The sequence below is a fragment of the Coregonus clupeaformis genome, chromosome 1, assembly GCF_020615455.1.
Source record: "Coregonus clupeaformis isolate EN_2021a chromosome 1, ASM2061545v1, whole genome shotgun sequence".
In the NCBI taxonomy this organism is placed as follows: Eukaryota; Metazoa; Chordata; class Actinopteri; order Salmoniformes; family Salmonidae; genus Coregonus; species Coregonus clupeaformis.
This window is the reverse complement of record NC_059192.1, coordinates 66803622-66829326: the sequence shown is the minus strand read 5'-3', so window position 1 is coordinate 66829326 and position 25705 is coordinate 66803622. Positions and strand designations below refer to the sequence as shown.

The 25705-nt window shown below is 42.6% G+C and overlaps 2 protein-coding genes across 3 annotated transcripts in view; one reads left to right on the top strand and one right to left on the bottom strand.

Annotated features, from left to right (window-relative positions):
* The first annotated feature begins 710 nt into the window (after nucleotides 1-710).
* On the top strand, nucleotides 711-15478 carry adprh (ADP-ribosylarginine hydrolase). 2 transcript variants are annotated; one of them, XM_041884548.2, is made up of 9 exons: nucleotides 711-1217; nucleotides 6315-6429; nucleotides 6866-6974; nucleotides 7099-7197; nucleotides 8936-9041; nucleotides 9951-10217; nucleotides 10736-10950; nucleotides 14325-14388; nucleotides 14832-14918. In XM_041884548.2, the coding sequence occupies exons 1-8, from the start codon at nucleotides 1210-1212 to the stop codon at nucleotides 14345-14347; spliced, it is 942 nt and encodes a 313-aa protein (XP_041740482.1). In that variant the 5' UTR covers nucleotides 711-1209; the 3' UTR covers nucleotides 14348-14388; nucleotides 14832-14918. The 2 variants fall into 2 exon arrangements, with proteins under 2 accessions (XP_041740482.1, XP_041740477.1); XM_041884543.2 differs by lacking the exon at nucleotides 14325-14388 and having other exon boundaries at nucleotides 714-1217; nucleotides 14832-15478.
* A 2272-nt stretch (nucleotides 15479-17750) lies between these two features.
* The window catches only part of LOC121572437 (ataxin-2-like protein), a 48857-nt gene continuing 40902 nt past the window's right edge, over nucleotides 17751-25705 (bottom strand). The window contains 2 exon segments of the mRNA XM_045222422.1: nucleotides 17751-18382; nucleotides 25017-25191. Of these exon segments, the coding sequence (XP_045078357.1) occupies nucleotides 18333-18382; nucleotides 25017-25191 (225 nt within the window). The 3' untranslated portion in view covers nucleotides 17751-18332.

Genomic DNA, 25705 nt, shown 5'->3' with positions numbered 1-25705 from the left:
TCCCTTTGCTGTGCTGCTGACACTGCAGTTCAACCCAGACTGTAAACAAACACCTACTATGCCAGTAAATATTCAATTAGGGTGTGTGTACTTCCAGATATGAACAAAATGAAAAATGGGATACATTTTGTCATTATTTGTTTTCTGTTAATCTATGCCTCATTTGGACACCATAAATGAGAAAACGAGTTGATATCCGATTTTAGTTCATAAAATTCTGAAACCAAACAATACATGAGCCATATCCCGTTTTTTCACTTCCTGATTTGAATGGAATAACCAATGAACGGAGGATACACAGACCGCTAGCCTATGCCTATTGAAATGACAAGTCAATCTCGCAAATATGCCATTTATAAGGGCTTGTAGTCTTAATATCTGGCACATAATAATGGCACAATTGACTGAAAATAGCCTAACATTGGTTTTTTAAAGTTTGTACAAGTATTTATTTCACAGAGACAGATCCTCTGTCCAACTTTCATCACTCAAACTCTCCTGTCGGATTTATCTATATTTGTGTAATTGCGCAAATGGGATTTAATTACAATCATAGTCAAATGAGTTAAATCGACATCCATTGATGGAAAAGGATCTGGCGAGTTTAATAAGTGCAAATGATCTCTCTTGCGACATTCAAATTCCTTTATTACGAAACATTAGCGCACAAGATTTAGGCTATTATTATGATGGAAACCCGAATGTAGCTTTATACGCCGTTACAAGTTATGTTGATATTGCTTCTTAATTCTCTCGATAACGTTATAGAAAAACTTCTCTCTTGCTGCCCCAAATAAATTGGACGCTAGTTTTCAGGAGTTGTGGGCGGGTTTTGAGTTCTCTTTGAATACAAAAACTTAGCTTGACCTGGCAACCCTGATCGTGTTGATTCTGCCGCACACTTGCTGAAAATCTGCAAACACATTTGGAAAGACAGTGGTCCCTGAGACGGAGAACATATAATAGACACGCCGTGCCTTTCACATTCAACATTTAAATCGGCTACTAGGCCTTACCTTCTAATATATTGTCAATATAGGATTTCTGTCTTTAAAAACTGTGAAGGAGTGAACAAGAACCTGAGGTTGTAGGACACAGACTACATCCATAAAAACATTTTATTTACGCACAATTTGAGAGTTTGGAGCCGCGGTGTAAACTTCAGTTTGTCACTGCCTCTATAGCGCGATCTCTGGAAGACGCGTCGCAATGGACCGGTGAGTTGGGGTGTCGCCGAATATGGATTTTAGATCATGCATATTGTAATGTCATTATTTTCCTACAACATGGGTTAATTGCCATTCATAGATAATGCCACTGCATGTCTTTAAAAAAAGTATAGACGTCATGTGACATGATATCATGAAATACGAGCAAAATACACAAATTAATCTAGGCCTATATTAACTCTATATTTACAAGTAAGCAATTGTTTAATAATTTGCTCCACTTTGACTTTTACATGATTGATTATCCATTGTAAATGTTCAAGATGCCAACTGAACACTCATTTAAGTCTGTTTGTTTAAAATTATAATACAATTATTGGTCATTCCTACCATCCTGTGCCTTTTGGAACTCATCATTTTTTGGGGGAAAGTTGTATTTATATATACAGCTCTGGAAAAAATTAAGAGACCACTGCAAAAATATAAGTTTCTCTGGTTTTACTATTTATAGGTATGTGTTTGGGTGAAATTAACATTTTTGTTTTATTCTATAAGCTACTGACAACATTTCTCCCAAATTCCAAATAAAAATGATCATTTAGAGCATTTATTTGCAGAAAATGAAAACTGGTCAAAATAACAAAAAATATGCAGTGTTGTTAGACCTCGAATAATGCAAAGAAAATAAGTTCATGTTCATTTTTAAACAACACAATACTAATGTTTTAACTTAGGAAGAGTTCAGAAATCAATATTTGGTGGAATAACCCTGATTTTCAATCACAGCTTTCATGTTTCTTGGCATGCTCTCCACCAGTCTTTCACATTGATGTTGGGTGACTTCATGCCACTCCTGGCGCAAAAATTCAAGCAGCTCGGCTTTGTTTGATCGCTTGTGACCATCCATCTTCCTCTTGATCACATTCCAGAAGTTTTCAATGGGGTTCAGGTCTGGAGATTGGGCTGGCCATGACAGGGTCTTGATCTGGTGGTCCTCCATCCACACCTTGATTGACTTGACAAAGACAAATCTGCCCGATTCCAGCCTTGCTGAAGGACCCCCAAATCATCACCGATCCTCCACCAAATTTCACAGTGGGTGCGAGACACTGGCTTGTAGGCCTCTCCAGGTTTCCATCTAACCATTAGACGACCAGGTGTTGAGCAAAGCTGAAAATTGGACTCATCAGAGAAGATTACCTTACTCCAGTCCTCTACGGTCCAATCCTTATGGTCTTTTGCAAACCTCAGCCTGGCTCTTCTTTGCTTCTCATTGATGAAGGGCTTTTTTCTAGCTTTGCACGACTTCAGCCCTGCCCCTAGGAGCCTGTTTCGAGCCGTCCTCGCCGTGCACTTCACCCAAGCTGCTGTTTGCCATTCTTTTTGGAGGTCACTTTATGTCATCCTTGAGTGACATTCGAATTAGTTGGCGGTCATCCCGGTCAGTAGAGAGTCGTTTTCGCCCTCTGCCGGTCTGTAGCTTTGTTGTCCCCAATGTCTGCTGCTTGACCTTGTTCTTATGAACCGCCGTCTTTTACATTTTAAGGATGGAAGCAACCTGACGCTCACTGTATCCCTCTGCCAGTATAGCCAGAATTGAACCCTTCTTTTCCTCACTCAACTTTCCTTTTCAACTCTTTTGGCATGGTCAATAGTTATTTTTTGATTAATATTACTTTTGAGGTACTATTAGCACAGTTTTTGCCATCCAGCTGGTCCTATTGCAAGAGGATAGTGATGGCCACAGCAGTGGTTTTTATACTTTTCCTCGTTAAATAAGATTTGGTTCAGGTGATCACCTAATCAGTACCTAATTCAGTAGAATGAAGTGTGCCTGTGTTGGAATTCAACAGACACTGGAATGGAATTGCTGTCATACATGTAGAGATGCTGATTTAAGAAAAACTTGCAGTGGTCTCTTAGCTATATATTCTACACACACGCATACAGTACCAGTCAAATAGTTAAGACATCAAAACTATGAAATCACACATATGGAATCATGTACTAACCAAAAAAAAGTGTTAAACAAATCAAAATATATTTTATATTTGACATTCTTCAAAGTAGCTACCCTTTGCCTTGATTACAGCTTTACACTCTCTTGGAATTCTCTCAACCAGCTTCATGAGGTAGTCACCTGGAATGCATTTCAATTAACAGGTGTGCCTTCTTAAAAGTTAATGCGTTTGAGCCAATCAGTTGTGTTGTGACAAAGTAGGGGTGGTATACAGAAGATAGCACTATTTGGTAAAAGACCAAGTACATATTATGTCAAGAACAGCTCAAATAAGCAAAGAGAAACGACATTCCATCATTACTTTAAGACATGAAGGTCAGTCAATCCGGAAAATGTCAAGAACTTTTTAAGTTTCTTCAAGTGCAGTTGCAAAAACCATCAAGCGCTATGATGAAACTGGCTCTCATGTTACCTCTGCTGCAGAGAATAAGTTAATTATAGTTAGCTGCACCTCAGATTGCAGTCCAAATAAATGCTTCAGAGTTCAAGTAACAGACACATCTCAACATCAGCTGTTCAGAGTAGACTGCCTGAAATTCCCTGTCTTAGGTCAGTTAGGATCACCACTTTATTTTAAGAATGTGAAATATCAGATTAATAGTAGAGAATTATTTATTTCAGCTTTTATTTCTTTCATCACATTCCCAGTGGGTCAGAAGTTTACATACACTCCATTAATATTTGGTAGCATTGCCTTTAAATTGTTTACTTGGGTCAAACGTTTCAGGTAGCCTTCCACAAGCTTCCCACAATAAGTTGGGTGAATTTTGGCCCATTCCTCCTGACAGAGCTGGTGTAACTGAGTCAGGTGCTCGCACACGCTTTTTCAGTGCTGCCCACACATTTTCTATAGGATTGAGGTCAGGGCTTTGTGATGCCACTCCAATACCTTGACTTTGTTGTCCTTAAGCCATTTTGGCACAACTTTGGAAGGATGCTTGGGGTCATTTTCCATTTGGAAGACCCATTTGCGACCAAGCTTCAACTTCCCACTGATGTCTTGAGATGTTGCTTCAATATATACACATAATTTTCCTTCCTCATGATGCCATCAATTTTGTGAAGTGCACCAGTCCCTCCTGCAGCAAAGCACCCCCACAGCATGATGCTGCCACCCCCGTGCTTCACGGTTGGGATGGTGGGATGGTGTTCTTCGGCTTGCAAGCTACCCCCTTTTTCCTCCAAACATAACGATGGTCATTATGGCCAAACAGTTCTATTTTTGTTTCATCAGACCAGAGGACATTTCTCCCAAAAGTACAATCTTTGTCCCCATTTGCAGTTGCAAACCGTAGTCTGGCTTTTTTATGGCGATTTTGGAGCAGTGGCTTCTTCCTTGCTGAGCGGCCTTTCAGGTTATGTCGATATAGGACTCGTTTTACTATTGATATACATACTTTTGTACCGGTTTCCTCCAGCATCTTCACAAGGACCTTTGCTGTTGTTCTGGGATTGATTTGCACTTTTCGCACCAAAGTACGTTCATCTCTAGCAGACAGAACGCGTCTCCTTCCTGAGCGGTATGACGGCTGCGTGGTCCCATGGTGTTTATACTTGCGTACTATTGTTTGTACAGATGAATGTGGTACCTTCAGGCATTTGGAAATATCTCCCAAGGATGAACCAGACTTGTGGAGGTCAACAATTTTTTTTCTGAGGTCTTGGCTGATTTCTTTTGATTTTCCCATGATGTCAAGCAAAGAGGCACTGAGTTTGAAGGTAGGCCTTGAAATGCATCCACAGGTGACACAGGAGATCTGCATGGAGGAATGGGCCAAAATACCAGCAACAGTGTGTGAAAACCTTGTGAAGACTTACAGAAAACGTTTGACCTGTGTCATTGCCAACAAAGGGTATATAACAAAGTATTGAGAAACTTTTGTTATTGACCAAATACTTATTTTCCACCATAATTTGCAAATAAAATCATAAAAAAATCCTACAATGTGATTTTCTGGAATTTTTTTCTCATTTTGTCTGTCATAGTTGACGTGTACCTATGATGAAAATTACAGGCCTCTCTCATCTTTTTAAGTGGGAGAACTTGCACAATTGGTGGCTGACTAAATACTTTTTTCCCCCACTGTATGTATGTGTATATATATATATATGTGTGTGTGTAATCCAAAGTGTAATTAATAACTTCACCATGCTCAAAGGGATATTCAATGTCTGCTTTTTTTTTTCTTCCCCCAATCTACCAATAGGTGCCCTTCTTTGCGAGGCATTGGAAACCCTCCCTGGTCTTTGCAGTTGAATCTATTTGAAATTCACTGCTCGACTGAGGGACCTTACAGATAATTGTATGAGTGGGGTACAGAGATGAGGTAGTCATTGAAAAATCATGTTAAACACCTGAGGAAGACATCAGCTTGATGTCGAAACGTCAGTCATCTGTTCGCATCCTGTACAATGGATTAAAGTGAGCAAAAATAAATCACTACCTTTTTGTTGAGTGCTCCAACTCCTTTTTACCTCGAATTAGTCCTTTTGGAAGTTTTTCCTTGGTAAGCCATTCTCATGTTAAACACTATTATTGCACACAGAGTGAGTCCATGCAACTTATTATGTGACTTGTCAAGCAAATCTTTACTCCTAAACTTATTTAGGCTTGCCATAACAAAGGGGTTGAATAGTTATTGACTCAAGACATTTCAGCTTTTGATTTGTAATTAATTTGTAAAAATGTCTACTAACATAATTCCGCTTTGACATTATGGGGTAGTGTTTAGGCCAGTGACACAATCTTAATTTAATCCATTTTAAATTAAGGCTGTAACTCAATGTGGAAAAAGTCAAAGGGTGTGAATACTTTCTGAAGGCACTGTAACCTTATCTTTAAAGCCTTTTGGAATCCACATTTAACACTAAATAAGAAGTGATATTTCAGGTGGACAGAAAAGGCATCAGACAGTAGAATGAACCTTATAAATTGGTTATTTGACATGTAAGCCTACATCTTACAGGCAGAGCTCTTTCCCACTCAATTGATACTTCATATTTAAAAATGTCTAGACTAGAGCCGTACCATGATTGAACCCAGTCAACTAAACCTACTCAGAGCCACAACCGATGGTATTAACTCATTCCCTCCTGTACACCCATCCCTGCCTCCCCTCTGCTAGGCCTGCCACCCTCCAGGACTACAAGGCTGCCATGCTGCTGAGTGGGGTTGGCGATGCCCTGGGCTACCGCAACCAGCTGTGGGAGTATAACGAGTCAGGGACAGCCATTCACCAGGTGGGCAATCTGGAAATGACCCTATAAAATCCCCAGGAGGATGGGTTCCCTCATTCCAGTAGCCTGGTTCCCAACTGCATTGCACTATTTGACTTTATCGTGAAGTGAAATGGAAACAGTTTGGATTCAGGTTATCATTCAATGGCATTCAGTACTACTCACATTCATATGACTGGTTCCAAGTTTAACCTTAGGACCTATAGACACCAGGCACTAGTATACGTCTGAAAGGATTGGATAATGTTTAAGCAGTAAGTGGTATAATGTGTAACCACCTAGCTAGCCTTTTAAAGAGAAAGGTTGAGCCATTATCATACCACTGCTAATAGGCCTACCTATCCAATCTTTCAGTTCTACATGAAGTACACCTAGACCGAGGTGTTGGGGCAAAGGGGTTATTTAGAATTGGGCAACACTCACATCTTTGTTTCCTCAGGAGTTGCAAGAGCTTGGTGGGCTGAAGAACATCACAGCACAACTTCCTGATTGGCCGGTCAGTGATGACACAGTCTTGCACCTGGCCACTGCAGAAGCGCTCGCCACCGGTGAGGCCTAAATCAAATTGTTTGCTCATAGTTTCCAGATTTCTACGTACCTAAAGGAGTTTGGTTTGAGGTCGTGTTCGAGGGTTGTCTCTGTGTGAATAGGTTTGGTTTGACTCTCTCGCAGGAAAGGAAGGGGAGGAGCTTCTGCAGGATGTGGCCGCTCGTTATGTCGAGGGCATGAAAGACATGGAAGGGAGGAAACCAGGGCCATCAAGCATCTTAGGCAACACATACTACTTTGTCCTAACAATGTTTTGATAAAAATAATTTTTCTAGTAAAGCTCCTCAGATTTTTTTGTGTAGTGTGCTTTCGGAAAGTAATCAATCAGACCCCATCCCCTTTTCCACATTGTTACATTACAGCCTTATTCTAAAATGGATTCAATATTTTTTTTCCCTCATCAATCTACACACAATACCCCATAATGACGAAGCAAAAACAAGTTTTTAGACATTTTTGCAAATGTATAAAAAATAAACCGTATTTACATAAGTATTCAGACCCTATGCTATGAGACTCGAAATTGAGCTCAGGTGCATCCTGTTTCCATTGATCATCCTTGAGATGTTTCTACAACTTGGAGTCCACCTGTGGTAAATTCAATTAATTGGACATGATTTGGAAAGGCACACACGTGTCTATATAAGGTCCCACAGTTGACAGTGCATATCAGAAGAAAAACCAAGCCATGAGGTCGAAGGAATTGTCCGTAGAGGTCCGAGACAGGATGGTGTCAAGGCACAGATCTGTGGAAGGGTACCAACAAATTTCTGCAGCATTGAAGGTCCCCAAGAACACCGTGGCCTCCATCATTCTTAAAATGGAAGAAGTTTGGATCCACCAAGACTCTTCCTAGAGCTGGCCTCCCGGCCAAACTGAGCAATCGGGGGAGAAGGGCCTTGGTCAGGGAGGTGACCAAGAACCCAATGGTCACTCTGACAGAGCTCCAGGGTTCCTCTGTGGAGATGGTTGTCCTTCTGGAAGGTTCTCTCATCTCTGCAGCAATCCACCAGTTAGGCCTTTATGGTAGACTGGCCAGATGTAAGCCAATCCTCAGTAAAAGGCACATGACAGCCCGCTTGGAGTTTGCCAAAAGGCACCTAAAGGAAACAAGTTTCTCTGGTCTGATGAAACCAAGATTGAACTCTTTGGCCTGAATGCCAAGCTCCACGTCTGGAGGAAACCTTGCACCATCTGTATGGTGAAGCATGGTGGTGGCAGCATCATGCTGTGGGATGTTTTTCACTGGCAGGGACTGGGAGACTAGTCAGGATCGAGGCAAAGATGAACAGAGCAAAGTACAGAGAGATCCTTGATGAAAACCTGCTCCAGAGCGCTCAGGACCTCAGACTGGGGCGAAGGTTCACCTTCCAACAGGACAACAACCCTAAGCACACAGCCAAGACAACGCAGGAGTGGCTTCAGGACAAGTCTCTGAATGTCCTTGAGTGGCCCAGCCAGAGCCCGGACTTGAACCTGATCGAACATCTCTGGAGAGACCTGAAAATAGCTGTGCAGCGACGCTCCCCATCCAACCTGACAGAGCTTGAGAGGATCTGCAGAGAAGAATGGGAGAATCTCCCCAAATACAGGTGTGCCAAGCTTGTAGCGTCATACCCAAGAAGACTTGAGGCTGTAATCGCTGCCAAAGATGCTTCAACAAAGTCCTGAGTAAAGGGTCTGTAATCCGTTTTTTTTTTTTTTATATACATTTGCAAACATTTCTAAAAACCTGTTTTTGCTTTGTCATTATGGGGTATTTTGTGTAGATTGATGAGGGGGAAAAAACACTAATCAATTTTAGAATAAGGCTGTAACATAACAAAATGTGGAAAAAGTCAAGGGGTCTGAATACTTTCCCAATGCACTATATATCAAAATGTTTCTTTGTTCCTAAATGTATTTTTTGTACTTTGACAGAAACGCTCTAGACCTCATTTGTACTCTCTTGTACCCTAAGGAGTGTCCCAGTTGAGGCCGGGAACTGAAGGGGGCTTCAGAGTGCCCTACAACCCTGATGGCACCGGATGTGGGGCAGCCATGAGGTCTATGTGCATCGGTCTGAGGTGTGAGTGAGAGGTCGAGAGAGTGTGGTTATATACACTGAACAAAAATATAAAACGCAACATGCAACAATTTCAAAGATTTTACTGAGTTACAGTTCATAGAAGGAAATCAGTCAATTGAAATAAATAAATTAGGCCCTAAGCTATGGATTTCACATGACTGGGCAGGGGCGCAGCCATGGGTTGGCCTGGGAGGTCATAGGCCCACCCACTTGGGAGCCAGGCCCACAGAAATACTCTTCACCAGTGTAATGAAAAAAACAAAATGAAAAAAAACATGTATGCACTCACTAACTGTAAGTAGCTCTGGATAAGAGCGTCTGCTAAATGACTAAAATGTAAATTGTAATGATCATGCCGTTTAATCAGCTTCTTGATATGCCACACCTGTCAGGTGGATGGATTATCTTGGCAAAAGAGACATACTCACTAACAAATCTATTTTTTTTTTTGTGCGTCTGGAAGATTTCTGGGATCTTTTATTTCAGATCATGTAACATGGGACCAATACTTTACATGTTGCATTTATATTTTTTGTTCAGTGTAGATAGACCTGGTTAGAAGTCAGGGCCTGTATCCATAAAGCGTCTCAGAGTAGGAGTGCTGCTTTAGGATCAGTTTTGCCTTTTAGATAATAATCAATAAGATTATATGGACAGATCCTAGATCAGCACTCCTACTCTGGGACGCTTTATGAATACGGGCCCAGGTAATATTAAAGTTGCACAGCTGAACTATTTTACATACACTACCAGTCAAAAGTTTGGACACACCTACTCATTCAAGGGTTTTTCTTTATTTTTTAAACTATTTTCTACATTGTAGAATAATAGTAAGGGATTGAGTCACAATATAATCATACATGCGCCTACCATGATCAGATCCACCACCACATAGCTCCCTCTCTAGGTACCCGTGGCCAGAGCAGCTGTCCACTCTGGTGGCCATTGCTGTGGAAACAGGAAGGATGACCCACCCTCACCCGACTGGTTTCCTCGGTGCCGTGGCGTCGGCGCTCTTCACCTCATACGCTGTCCAGCGCCGGCCAATCACGACCTGGGGGCTGGGCCTGGTCAAGGAGGCCTGTCCAATCTCCAAGAGCTTTGTTCAGTCGAGGGGCTTTGCTGTCAGAGAGACTGAGAGAGACTGGGGCTACTTCACTGAGAAGTGGGAGTGGTAAGAATAACCAATAACATCAATGATAACATGAAAATCGATAGGGGGCGGGTGTGTTTTGGTTGAGCTGCCATATAATTTAAAGTTAATTATTTGCTAATTCAATAGATTATTTTTTAATGTTAAGGTCAGAAACATTGAATGACATTTATACAGTATAATACAGAATCAAATGACTGTCAACATTCCATTTCAATCATGTGGATGGATACAGATCTTAGCTTATGATTTCAAACCATAACTTTCAGCAAGTCAAGGCAGCCAGCTGAAAGGTGAAATCAATTACATGCTGATGTACAGTATATAAGGAATGAAAAAACAAAATCAATGTAAAAGCATCCATGTCTCTGCTCTGGAGTGACGTTTCCCCGAGGTACAGATCTAGGATCAGCTTCCCCTCCCCCAAATCGAACCTTAACCATTAGTGGGTAAAATTCTAAACCGACCCAATATCATTATCTAGGGGCAACTTCACCCCACACCTCCATCCCCTTCTATGACCCCTTCCCCCTCCATAGGTACCTGGAGCTGAGAGGCCTCTCAGAGAGGACGGGCCCCGTGCTTTGGCCAGCGTCCTATGGGCCGGCTGAGAGAGACAAGGTCTATAAGAGCTTCAGCCTGAAGGGCTGGGCGGGCCGCAGTGGCCACGACGCTCCAATGATCGCCCTGGATGCCCTGCTGGGGGCGGGTTCAGACTGGGAGGAGCTGATGAGCCGCGGGGCCTTCCATGGAGGTCAGTTCACAGTGCAGCGTTTGGCCCAAGAGAATGATAGAGGCCTCTAGTGGCCAAAAGGCCATATTAGCATGGGCAGCGCCATTGAGGGCTTCCACCATTTTAATGTAGTTAACTGGGTGGGACTTCCAACTTCATTGGCTGATCCCTCCTGGTGACCCTGTTGGAGTCATGTCCAACTGGGTCATCAGGAGGGATCAGCCAATCGTGAAGAAGAAAATGGACTACTTCAAAATGGAGATTGCCTCAATGGCGATGCCCATGCTGTCACAGACGCTATAATGGCACAGATACAAAGATGAGTCCTATCTATCTCTATGGTTTGGCCGCATTCCAGGCTGACTACATTGCAGACGCATGCCAGATCTTACAACACCTGGATAGCTGTTGAAAATTTCAGCGAACCACATCATATGATATCGCAATCTCATGCTCGACTGCGCAGTAAAGGATGTGGCATACAACCATTGGTTGATGCAATGCAATGTGATCCGCCAGGAATGCGACACATATCTCTGTTTATGTCACAATTTCTAGGTAGTGAGTGATTTGATGGCCATCTTAGAACAGACAATATTGACAATACTGTCTGAATTGAGGAAATACATATAATTTACTATATGCTTAAATTAAGGTTAGTGTGGTCTCTCGGGGGACACTGTGGCCCTTTACGACGAAACCCCAGACAGGGCCAACCAGGCAGGATATAACCCCCACACCACTAGCATAGCCCCCACACCACTAGTGGGATCTCAACAGACCACTAACGTACTACCCTGAGACAAGGCTGAGTATAGCCCACGAAGATCTCCTCCACCGCATGAGCCCGAGGGGGCGCAAGACCGGACAGGAAGATCACGTCAAGTAGAGTATAGCAAAAAATGCTTGGCATGACGTGACGCACCCCTCCTAGGGACGGCATGGAGGAGCACTAGTAAGCCAGTGACTCAGCCCCCGTAATAGGGTCAGAGACAGAGAATTCCAGTGGAGAGAGGGGAGCCGGCCAGGCAGAGACAGCAAGGGCGGTTCGTCACTCCTATGCCTTGCCGTTCACCTTCGCACCCCTGGGCCAGACTACACTCAATCATAGGACCTACTGAAGAGATTAGTCTTCAGTAAAGACTTAAAGGTCGAGACCGAGTCTGCGTCTCTCACATGGATAGGCAGACCATTCCATAAAAATTTAGCTCTATAGGAGAAAGCCCTGCCTCCAGCAGTTTGTTTAGAAATTCTAGGGACAATACAGAGGCCTGCGTCTTGTGACCGTAGCGTACGTGTAGGTATGTACGGCAGGATCAAATCGGAGAGATAGGTAGGAGCAAGTCCATGTAATGCTTTGTAGGTTAGCAGTAAAACCTTAAAATCAGCCCTAGCCTTAACAGGAAGCCAGAGGCTAGCACTGGAGTAGTTCTAGTCAAGATACTAGCAGCCGTATTTAGCAATAACTGAAGATTATTTTGTGCCTTATCTGGGTAGCTGGAGAGTATAGCATTGCAGTAATCTAATCTAGAAGTGACAAAAGCATGGATTAGCTTTTCTGCATCATTTTCTGACAAAAAAAAGTTTATTTTTGCAATGTTACAAAGATGGAAAAAAGCTGCCCTTGAAATATTCTTGTTAGGTTGGTCAAAAGAGGTCAGGGTCCAGAGTAACGCCAAGGTCCTTCAGTTTTATTTGAGACGACTGTACAACCATCAAGATTAATTGTCAGCTCAAACAGCAGATCTCTTTGTTTCTTAGGACCTAGAACTAGCATCTCTGTTTTGTCCGAGTGTAAAAGGAAAACATTTTCCGCCATCCACTTCCTTATGTATGAACCACAGGCTTCCAGGGTAGGCAATTTTGGGGCTTCACCATGTTTCATCTAAATGTACAGCTGTGTGTCGTCCGCATAGCAGTGAAAGTTGGCATTGTGTTTCTGAATGACATCACCAAGAGGTAGAATACATAGTGAAAACAATAGTGGTCCTAAAACGGAACCTTGAGGTACACCGAAACTTACAAATGATTTGTCAGAGGACAAACCACCCACAGAGACGAACTGATATCTTTCCGACAGATAAGATCTAAACCAGGCAAGAACATGTCCGTGTAGACCAATTAGGGTTTCCAATCTCTCCAAAAGAATGTGGATCCAGGGTATTACTGTGGCAATGAGTAGGTCCGGAGCCTTTTTTGAGTGGATTTGTTGACTTTTCCATGTGAATATTGAAGTCATCAAAAATTTGAATATTATCTGCCATGACTACAAGGTCCGATAGGAATTCAGGGAACTCAGTGAGGAACTCCGTATACGTTCCAGGAGGCCTGTAAACAGTAGCTATAAAAAGTGATTGAGTAGGCTGCATAGATTTCTTGACCCAGAAGCTCAAAAGACGAAAACACAGTATTTTGGGGGGGGGGGGGGGGATAAATTGACATTTGCTGTCGTAAATGTTGGCAACACCGCCGCCTTTGTGGGATGCGCGGGGGATATGGTCACTAGTGTAACCAGGAGGAGAGGCCTCATTTAACACAGGAAATTCATCAGGCTTGAGCCATGTTTCAGTCAGGTCAATCACATCAAGGTTATGATCAGTGATTAGTTCATTGACTATGATTGCCTTGGAAGTGAGGGATCTAACATTAAGTAGTCCTATTTTGATCTCTTTCATTAATGACAGGAATGGAGGTGGTCTTTATTCCAGTGAGATTTCTAAGGCGAACACAGTCATGTTTAGTTTTGCCCGACCTAGATGGAGGCACAGACACGGTCTCAATAAGCTGTCTATACTGACTGTGCTAGTGGCAGACTCCACTAAGCTGGCAGGCTGGCTAACAGCCTGATGCCTGCACCCTATCTCATTGTGGAGCTAGAGGAGTTAGAGCCCTGTATGTTGATAGATAGGATGAGAGCACCCTTCCAGCTTGGATGGAGTCCATCACTCCTCAGCAGGCCAAGCTTGGTCATGTTTGTGGGAGAGTCCCAGAAAGAGGGCCAGTTATCTTTTGGAAGGGGCAGAAAACAGTTTTCAACCAGCGATTGAGTTGTGCGAGTCAGCTGTAGAGCTCATCACCCCCCACCTGGGAAGGGGCCAGAAACAATTACACGATACCAATACATCTCTAGCGAAGTTACACGCTGAAGTTAGAAGTTGTCCGGCTGCGGGGACTGTGCAGGGGGATTAACAATACTACCTGTATTTACTGGTGGCTCACATGTTGTATCATTCTTTCCTACACTTAAATTGCCCTTGCCTAACGATTGCGTCTGAAGCCGAGCTTGCAACTCTGCTATCCTCACCATAAGGTGATAGTTCTCCTGTATATTAAGAGTACAGCGACTGCAATGAGAAGGCATAATGTTACTTACCTTTCTTTTTTTTGTCCGGAAGAGGTCCTGCAAATCCAATTGTGAGATGCTACAACCCACCCTTGCTAATCAAAACCAAATAAGAGGTGCGTTCGATTCAGATTGGGTTTACATTTCTGAAAACTATATTTCTTTCCACTCCTTAATAATAGTTGGGTGTTTATTGGACAGATAGCCAGTCAACAAGAGATAGGAGTGTGCAAGAAGGGGAGTGGGCCAGATTTGTACCTGTGTGCACTGAAAGTGGTGGCACAAACTACAAGACCAACCCCAGGCCACATGGTTGCATTAGAATTCACTTCCACATAACTTCACCTCAGTAACTCACCCACCTCCATCTACTTGATTCCTAACTGTACACACATCTCTCTCGCCCCTCCTCCTTCTCCCACATTCCTTATCTTTACCTCCCTCTCCCGCCTCTTCCTTCCCCTCTCACTTTCTTTCATCTATTTTATATTCACATCTATATCCATCTCACTCCCCCATTCACCTACCTCTCCCCCCTCCCTTCCTCCCTCAATTCCAGGTGACAGTGACAGTACGGCGGTGATCGCCTGTTGCTGCTGGGGGCTGCTCCATGGCACGGAGGGCGTCCCGCCCGGCAACTACACCCACCTGGAGTACAGGGAGCGGCTGGAGAGCAGCGCTGAAAAGCTCTATGCCCTGTCACACAGAGGAGGTGACAAGTACGATCCATAAAGCGCTGAGGGGGAGACGAAGAGAGAAAATGTGTGAGAGAGGGAGACTGTGTGTGAGTGAGTGAATGAGAGTCCCTAATGTTTTACTGTCTTAACCACATGCATTGTCGCTGTACTCAGTCTTGCCCAAAAGTAACTACGCTTGGTAGGAAGTCAATTGATCCGGTGTAGCGCTTACACAGTGTAATAGAAAAACGTATGTCAAAGTAGATGCCTAGAGGGAATGGTTCCGTCCCACTGACCTAGAGCAAGATGTATCCCAAATAGAACTCTATTCCCTATGGGCTTATGTCAAAAGTAGGGCACTATGTAGGGAATAGGGTTCCATTTGGGACACATATAAAGTCTACACCCAAGCACAATGAGGAGGAGGATTCAGTCATAGAAGAGGCATGCTATTGAGCATTGCCAAGACATGATAAATAAAGGGAGTACAGTGCATTAGGAAAGTAGTCAGACCCCTTGAGTTTTTCCACATTTTGTTACATTACGGCCTTATTCTAAAATTGCTTACATTTTTCCTCAATCTACACACAATACTCCATAATGACAAAGCGAAAACCGGGTTTTAGAAATGTTTGCAAATGTATAAAAAAAACTAAACATAAGTATTCAGACCCTTTCCTATGAGACTCGAAATTGAGCTCAGGTGCATCCTGTTTCCATTGATCATACTTGAGATGTTTCTACGACTTGGAATCCACCTGTGGTAAATTCAATTGATTGGACATGATTTGGAAAGGCACACACCTGTCTATATAAGGTCCCACAGTTGACAGTGCATGTCAGAGCAAAAACCAAGCCATGAGGTCGAGGGAATTGTCCGTAGAGCACCGAGACAGGATTCTGTCGAAGCACAGATCTGGGGAAGGGTACCAAAACATTTATGTAGCATTGAAAGTCCCCTAGAACACAGTGGCTTCCATCATTCTTAAATGGAAGAAGTTTGTAACCACCAAGACTCTTCCTAGAGCTGGTCGCCCGGCCAAACTGAGCAATCGTGGGAGAAGGGCCTTGGTCAAGGAGGTGACCAAGAACACGATGGGCACTCTGACAGAGCTCCAGGGTTCCTCTGTGGAGATGGGAGAACCTTCCAGAAGGACAACCATCTCTGCAGGACTCTCAGACCATGAGAAACAAGATTCTCTGGTCTGATGAAACCGAGATCGAACTCTTTGGCCTGAATGCCAAGTGTCACCTCTGGAGGAAACCTGGCACCATCCCTATTGGGGAAGCATGGTGGTGTCAGCATCATGCTGTGGGGATGTTTTTCAGCAGCAGGGACTGGGAGACTAGTCAGGATTGAGGGAAAAGTACAGAGAGATCCTTGATGAAAACCTGCTCCAGCGCGATCAGGACCTCAGACTGGGGCGAAGGTTCACCTTCCAACAGGACAACAACCTAAGCACACAGCCAAGACAACGCAGGAGTGGCTTCGGGACAAGTCTCTGAATGTCCTTGAGTGGCCCAGCCAGAGCCCGGACTTGAACCCAATCAAACATCTCTGGAGAGACCTGAAAATAGCTGTGCAGCGACACTCCACATCCAACCTGACAGACCTTGAGAGGATCTGAAGAGAACAATGGGAGAAACTCCCCAAATACAGGTGTGCCAAGCTTGTAACGTCATACCCAAGAAGACTCAAGGCTGTAATCGCTGCCAAAGGTACTTCAACAAAGTACTGAGTAACGGGTCTGAATACTTATGTAAATGTGATATTTCAGTTGTTTATTTTTAATACATTTGCAAACATTTCCAAAAAACAGTTTTTGCTTTGTCATTATGAGGTATTGTGTGTAGATTGAGGGAAAAAAATGATTTAATCCATTTTGGAATAAGGCTGTAACGTAACAAAATGTGGAAAAAGTCAAGGGGTCTGAATACTTTCTGAATGCACTGTATTTACAATAATCAGAGCTAGATAAGTGACTAAATTAGGGCTGGGAATTGCCAGGGACCTCACGATATGATATTACCATGATACTTCGGTACCGATACGATATGTATTGCGATTCTATGTATGCGATTCGATACTGCAATTTTATTGCGATTTGATGTTCCAAACATATTGCTCACTATATGTCTGCTGCAGAGGAACAAGAGAGCCATGAGAAAGCACATTTTGTAGATAAATACTCAAAACATGATGGCTCACCATTTAAAAAGAAGATGGAGAACAAGCTATAGGATGAGAAATACCGTAGTTTTGGCGCAAGTACAGCCGACTAGCGCTAGCTAATGTTAACTACCTAGCAAATCGATAGTCAGTATCAATATAAAATTGTCAAAAATTATATCACGATACTCTAGATTTCTTGCCCCATCACTACATAAAATGTGAACATTTAAGAACTCCAGGTTGGACTGACAAATGCGACATTTTGGAACCACGATTCATGTAATGTGTAGACAGGTTTATGTGTGAATGTTAATTGTTAAGCTGCCAAGTGTTAAACAGTAAACACAAAACTCCAGTAGAAGTGTAACCAAAACCTCTTAAGTGGCTAAAATACAATGGATACCCATGACGTAAGAACTGCTTAAACCTCAGTTTTAACTGTGGGAACTGCATTTGATTTGTTTGTTGAAATTACATGATTACTTTGTTAGTGTCTTCTTTACATTGAAATGTGTCTTACAAATGGTTTCCCTTTGGTTGAACATATTGGTTTTTACGAGATGATAAGACTTGACAACTAACGTATTCTTCCAATAAAAAAAGTAATACATTCAACAAGATGTTTCTGTAGTTAAGTTTAAAACTTTATTTTTTGGTCATTGTAGTTTTAAGTATTTTTTTGTATTTTCCATATTTTGTTAATTATTATTTATAATAAGCTATAAGAGAGAGGAAAGGGGAAGGGTGGGTTGATACCGGGTAAAGTAAAAATCCAATCTCCTCCAACTCCCTCCTTTTATGCCGTTCCATTCGGTCACTCCTCCTTTTTGCGACACTCAACGATTTCTGAGCAAGTGTTTGTTTTTCTTCTGTCCATTCGCCCAATATCAAGGAACTTAACTAAAGGAGTCAGTCACAAAGCGATTTTACATTGTCAAACATTGTGTCCTTCGCTCGTTTGGCGTCCATGTCTTTTCTCTCCGCTATGATGATCTCACATGGTCGCCTTTGTCTTTAAAATGGAAGGAGCTGGAAGGGAAGGTTTGGATTGGGTGCGGCTTCTGTTGGTGTACCTGACCAATGAGGTCTTGCCGCTTCTCCCTGCAAGCCCGTCACTGTGTCACGTGATTGTGTCACTTCCTGGTTGGGCGTGGTCATGTCCAGAGGGCAAGGGAGGGACAGTTCTTTTGGGAGGGGAGAACAGAGGGGCTCAGTTTCCAGGAGGGTGGAAGGGAGAGGGGTGCGTCTGTACCTGCATCGCTGTGGGGAAAAAAACAGAAGTAAGAATCAAGTATTGATTAACACAATATTACTATGGACGAAAAAAGAACAAGATGAGTAGTAGTGTTTCAGTTCAATGGGCACCATGCACCGATTTGATATTTAGACAAAATATTACAAAAGTACTTTTCAACTACAGTCATCACAAAACACATTAGAAACCAGCATCTATAACTACAGTTTTAGACAAGTTCCATATAAACGGCCAACAACAAGACTGCATCAAATACAATATATGCGAAGAGGTCCAGATACTGCTTCTCCAATAGAAATCCCAGATCACGCTTGTAGGCGATGTCATGGCAGCTAAGCTCATGCGCAAAAACACATCATGGACCTAACGATGTCGTGCCGAACTACGCATGTGCAAGCCCGTTAAATGAAAGGCACTTATTCGCTATAGTTTTGGACAAATTTAAACGTGTCAGTTCGTAACTTTCACAAGGTTACAGTAATGACATGTTCAGCTACTTAAGACATTGAATCAGGGGTGAAAGTAGATTTAATTTCTTACTGGTATGGGACACGCAAGCTTGAGTAATCATAGAATTACATATAGAATTAATTAATTAAATATATGGTCTTTCTATAAATAATGGGACCAATGTGTTACATTAGCATAAACATGTCTAAATGTTTTGAAACAAAGATAAGGATTTTCATGCAGTTCCACGTGTACTAGAGGAATAAAAGCAAATTGACCCACCCATAACTCCACCTATACAACAACATAGGCCTAGGACTATACATCCTTTAAGCAGGGTTCAAAAATAAATTGGCAAGTGAAATTCAAGACCTTTCAGGGACTTTTTCAAGCAAATCATTCATATTTTCAAGAACCTCAATGTTATACAATTGTATAATTTACATAATTGTACATACAGTGCATTCGGAAAGTATTCAGACCCCTTGACTTTTTCCACATTTTAAGTTACAGCCTTATTCTAAAATGGATTAAATTGTTTTTGTTCCCTCAATCTACACACAATACTTCATAATGACAAAGCAAAAATAGGTTCTCCCATTCTTCTCTGCAGATCCTCTCAAGCGCTGTCAGGTTGGATGGGGAGCGTCGCTTCACAGCTATTTTCAGGTCTCTCCAGAGATGTTAGATTGGGTTCAAGTCCGGGCTCTGGCTGGGCCACTCAAGGACATTCAGAGACTTGTCCTGAAGCCACTCCTGCGTTGTCTTGGCTGTGTGCTTAGGGTTGTTGTCCTGTTGGAAGGTGAACCTTTGCCCCAGTCTGAGGTCCTGAGCGCTCTGGAGCAGGTTTTCATCAAGGATCTCTCTGTACTTCGCTCCGTTCATCTTTCCCTCGATCCTGACTAGTCTCGCAGTCCCTGCCGCTGAAAAACATCCCCACAGCATGATGCTGCCACCACCATGCTTGACCGTAGTGATGGTGCCATGTTTTCTCCAGACGTGAAGCTTGGCATTCAGGCCAAATAGTTCAATTTTGGTTCCATCAGACCAGATAATCTTGTTTCTCATTGTCTGAGAGTCCTTTAGGTGCCCTTTGGCAAACTCCAAGCGGGCTGTCATGTGCCTTTTACAGAGGAGTGGCTTCCGTCTGGCCACTCTCCAATAAAGGCCTGATTGGTGGAGTGCTGGAGAGATGGTTGTCCTTCTGGAAGGCTCTCCCATCTCCACAGAGGAACTCTAGAGCTCTGTTAGAGTGACCATCGGGTTCTTGGTCACCTCCCTGACCAAGGCCCTTCTCCCCCGATTGCTCAGTTTGGCCAGGCGGCCAGCTCTAGAAAGAGTCTTGGTGGTTCCAAATTTCTTCCATTTAAGAATGATGGAGTCCACTGTGTTCTTGGGGACCTTCAATGCTGCAGACATTTTTTGGTACCCTTCCCCAGATCTGTACCTCGACACAATCCTGTCTCGGAGCTCTACGGACAATTCCTTCGACCTCAAGGCTTGGTTTTTGCTCTGATATGTACTGTCAGCTGTGGGACCTTATATAGGCAGGTGTGTGCCTTTCCAAATCATGTCCAATCAATTTAATTTACCACAGGTGGCCTCCAATCAAGTTGTAGAAACAGCTCAAGAATGATCAATGGAAACAGGATGCACCTGATCTCAATTTCGAGTCTCATAGCAAAGGGTCTGAATACTTATGTAAATAAGGTATTTCTGTTTTATTGAAAACATTTGTATTTATTTTTTTATCTTGCTTTGTCATTATGGGGTATTGTGTGTAGATTGAGGGAAAAAATTAATTTAATCAATTTTAGAATAAGGCTGTAACGTAACAAAATATGGAAAAAGTAAAGGGGTCTGAATACTTTGTATAGGGCTTAATATAGAGATGTAAACACATTTCTGCACAACATTTGAGATAAATAATATTTTTGTGCGTATGGAACATTTCTGGGATCTTTTATTTCAGCTCAAGAAACATGGGACCAACACTTTACATGTTGCATTTATATTTCTGTTCAGTATAATTCAATTTACATTAGCGAAAGCTTAGCTTCCCCTAGCCTTATGGACATGCCGCCTATGCCTTTTAAATGTGACAAACACAACCAGTCATGTTTCCATCCGATTGTTTGACAATCACTTAAAAAAGGGGCTCCTGTAGTCTACCCGTGCATGTTCGTCCACTCATAAAATATTTCCAGCATCCAAACCCCAACACTGTGCACCTGCAATTCGATGAATGGAAAGAGGCATCTGTTACAAAACACCTACAGTTGAAGTTGGAAGTTTACATACACCTTAGCCAAATACATTTAAACTCAGTTTTTCACAATTCCTGACATTTAATCCTAGTAAAAATTCCCTGTCTTAGGTCAGTTAGGATCACCACTTTATTTTAAGAATGTGAAATGTCAGAATAATAGTAGAGAGAATGATTTATTTCAGCTTTTATTTCTTTCATCACATTCCCAGTGGGTCAGAAGTTTACATACACTCAATTAGTATTTGGTAGCATTGCCTTTAAATTGTTTAACTTGGGTCAAACGTTTCGGGTAGCCTTCCACAAGCTTCCTACAATAAGTTGGGTGAATTTTGGCCCATTCCTCCAGACAGAGCTCCTGTAACTGAGTCAGGTTTGTAGGCCTCCTTGCTCGTACACGCTTTTTCAGTTCTGCCCACACATTTTCTATAGGATTGAGGTCAGGGCTTTGTGATGGCCACTCCAATACCTTGACTTTGTTGTCCTTAAGCCATTTTGCCACAACTTTGGAAGTATGCTTGGGGTCATTGTCCATTTGGAAGACCCATTTGCGACCAAGCTTTAACTTCCTGACTGATGTCTTGAGATGTTACTTCAATATATCCACATAATGTTCCTTCCTCATGATGCCATCTATTTTGTGAAGTGCACGAGTCCCTCCTGCAGCAAAGCACCCCCACAGCATGATGCTGCCACCCCCGTGCTTCACGGTTGGGATGGTGTTCTTCGGCTTGCAAGCAGCCCCCTTTTTCCTCCAAACACAACAATGGTCATTATGGCCAAACAGTTCTATTTTTGTTTAATAAAGACCAGAGGACATTTCTCCAAAAAGTACGATCTTTGTCCCCATGTGCAGTTGCAAACTGTAGTCTGGCTTTTTTATGGTGGTTTTGGAGCAGTGGCTTCTTCCTTGCTAAGCGGCCTTTCAGGTTATGTTGATATAGGACTCGTTTTACTGTGGATATAGATACTTTTATACCTGTTCCCTCCAGAATCTTCACAAGGTCCTTTGCTGTTGTTCTGGGATTGATTTGCACCAAAGTACTTTCATCTCTAGGAGACAGAACGCGTCTCCTTCCTGAGTGGTATGACGGCTGCGTGGTCCCATGGTGTTTATACTTGCGTACTATTGTTTGTACAGATGAACGTGGTACATTCAGGCGTTTGGAAATTGCTCCCAAGGATGAACCAGACTTGTGGAGGTCTACAATATTTTTTCTGAGGTCTTGGCTGATTTCTTTTGATTTTCCCATGATGTCAAACAAAGAGGCACTGAGTTTGAAGGTAGGCCTTGAAATACATCCACAGGTACACCTCCAATTGACATCAATTAGCCTATTAGAAGCTTCTAAAGCCATGACATCATTTTCTGGAATTTTCCAAGCTGTTTAAAGGCACAGTCAACTTAGTGTACAGTGGGGGAAAAAAGTATTTAGTCAGCCACCAATTGTGCAAGTTCTCCCACTTAAAAAGATGAGGCCTGTAATTTTCATCATAGGTACACGTCAACTATGACAGACAAAATGAGGGAAAAAAATCCTGAAAATCACATTGTAGGATTTTTTATGAATTTATTTGCAAATTATGGTGGAAAATAAGTATTTGGTCACCTACAAACAAGCAAGATTTCTGGCTCTCACAGACCTGTAACTTCTTCTTTAAGAGGCTCCTCTGTCCTCCACTCGTTACCTGTATTAATGGCACCTGTTTGAACTTGTTATCAGTATAAAAGACACCTGTCCACAACCTCAAACAGTCACACTCCAAACTCCACTATGGCCAAGACCAAAGAGCTGTCAAAGGACACCAGAAACAAAATTGTAGACCTGCACCAGGCTGGGAAGACTGAATCTGCAATAGGTAAGCAGCTTGGTTTGAAGAAATCAACTGTGGGAGCAATTATTAGGAAATGGAAGACATACTTATTTTCCACCATAATTTGCAAATAAATTCATGACAGACACAATGAGATTTTTTTCTCTCCAGAAAATCACATTGTAGGATTTTTTATGAATTTATTTGCAAATTATGGTGGAAAATAAGTATTTGGTCAATAACAAAAGTTTCTCAATACTTTGTTATATACCCTTTGTTGGCAATGACACAGGTCAAACGTTTTCTGTAAGTCTTCACAAGGTTTTCACACACTGTTGCTGGTATTTTGGCCCATTCCTCCATGCAGATCTCCTCTAGAGCAGTGATGTTTTGGGGCTGTCGCTGGGCAACACGGACTTTCAATTCCCTCCAAAGATTTTCTATGGGGTTGAGATCTGGAGACTGGCAAGGCCACTCCAGGACCTTGAAATGCTTCTTACGAAGCCACTCCTTCGTTGCCCGGGCGGTGTGCTTGGGATCATTGTCATGCTGAAAGACCCAGCCACGTTTCATCTTCAATGCCCTTGCTGATGGAAGGAGGTTTTCACTCAAAATCTCATGATACATGGCCCCATTCATTCTTTCCTTTACACAGATCAGTCGTCCTGGTCCCTTTGCAGAAAAACAGCCCCAAAGCATGATGTTTCCACCCCCCATGCTTCACAGTAGGTATGGTGTTCTTTGGATGCAACTCAGCATTCTTTGTCCTCCAAACATGACGAGTTGAGTTTTTACGAAAAAGTTCTATTTTGGTTTCATCTGACCATATGACATTCTCCCAATCCTCTTCTGGATCATCCAAATGCACTCTAGCAAACTTCAGACGGGCCTGGACATGTACTGGCTTAAGCAAGGGGACACGTCTGGCACTGCAGGATTTGAGTCCCTGGCGGCGTAGTGTGTTACTGATGGTAGGCTTTGTTACTTTGGTCCCAGCTCTCTGCAGGTCATTCACTAGGTCCCCCCGTGTGGTTCTGGGATTTTTGCTCACCGTTCTTGTGATTATTTTGACCCCACAGGGTGAGATCTTGCGTGGAGCCCCAGATCGAGGGAGATTATCAGTGGTCTTGTATGTCTTCCATTTCCTAATAATTGCTCCCACAGTTGATTTCTTCAAACCAAGCTGCTTACCTATTGCAGATTCAGTCTTCCCAGCCTGGTGCAGGTCTACAATTTTGTTTCTGGTGTCCTTTGACAGCTCTTTGGTCTTGGCCATAGTGGAGTTTGGAGTGTGACTGTTTGAGGTTGTGGACAGGTGTCTTTTATACTGATAACAAGTTCAAACAGGTGCCATTAATACAGGTAACGAGTGGAGGACAGAGGAGCCTCTTAAAGAAGAAGTTACAGGTCTGTGAGAGCCAGAAATCTTGCTTGTTTGTAGGTGACCAAATACTTATTTTCCACCATAATTTGCAAATAAATTCATTAAAAATCCTACAATGTGATTTTCTGGATTTTTTTCCCTCACTGTCTGTCATAGTTGACGTGTACCTATGATGAAAATTACAGGCCTCTCTCATCTTTTTAAGTGGGAGAACTTGCACAATTGGCGGTTGACTAAATACTTTTTTTCCCCACTGTATGTAAACTTCTGACCCACTGGAATTGTGATACAGTGAATTATAAGTGAAATAATCTGTCTGTAAACAATTGTTGGAAAAATTACTTGTGTCATGCACAAAGTACATGTCCTAACAAGGAATTTGTGGAGTGGTTGAAAAACGAGTTTTAATGACTCCAGCCTAAGTGTATGTAAACTTCCCACTTCAACTGTATGTCTATTCTAATGACATTCTGCGATTGTATAATTTAATTGTGTCCACTATTATCCGCGCGCGCCTTGGTCTCGACCACTAATCTCCGCATCGTCTCGATCTCGGCCACTCATCTCCGCCTTGGCAAAAGTGTTCTCGTCGAACCACAACAGAATTTGGAGCGTATACCACCCTTTTTTTGGGGTCAATTTTGCACTACGGAAATGTCGCCCCTCTAGTATAACACTCTGGTCCCCTTCTCTGCAGTAATACAAGCTTAGGGCACCTTCATACCTTGTGGATGTCCTATGTAGAAGTGTTGGTGGGCCCCTTGCTGGAGGCCATGTTGGGGGTGCTGGGAGACCTGTCCAAGGCCCTGCTGGGGGGGCGGGGCCTGGAGCATCACTACCTGCGGGTGGCCGTGTTGGCCCTGGTGGTGGGGTCCCTGCATGGCCCCTTGGACGTGAGCCTACGGAGAGGGACCAGGGACATTTAGGTTTAGGTGTATTTGAACATCTTGGTACATACGCAGAAATATACATAAAATGTGTCACACAATATATAAAACACAGGTATAACGACATGATTTGCCTAAATATAAACATTAGGACATTGTTCTTACAATCACTCTAAATGTCTTATTGATGGACAGTTATGCTTTTTCATTTTAGTCATTTAGCAGACTAATCCAGAGCGATTTACAGGAGCAATTAGGGTTGAGTGCCTTGCTTAAAGAAACAGCGACAGTTTTTTACCTAGTGGGCTCTGGGATTCGAACCAGCTACCTTTCAATTACTGGACCAACGACCACCTGCCACCCTTTTTGAATGGAATTGAGTGTAATTCTTTTCACTCCTTCCAAAAGGTGTTTACTTTACTAATCTGGCATTAAATAATATATTTTTGAAGGCTTCGAATAGATACGCAATAGAGCCAGGAAAAGACGGATATCTGTTTGCGGGTTGGCCAATTTCAATTATGAA

Bases quoted from the DNA above. Each gene is read 5' to 3' on its own strand.
- adprh (XM_041884543.2), top strand. The intron at 10,218-10,735 runs GTAAGAATAACC...CCCCCTCCATAG, and splicing joins TTCACTGAGAAGTGGGAGTG to GTACCTGGAGCTGAGAGGCC. The intron at 10,951-14,831 runs GTCAGTTCACAG...CCTCAATTCCAG, and splicing joins CCGCGGGGCCTTCCATGGAG to GTGACAGTGACAGTACGGCG.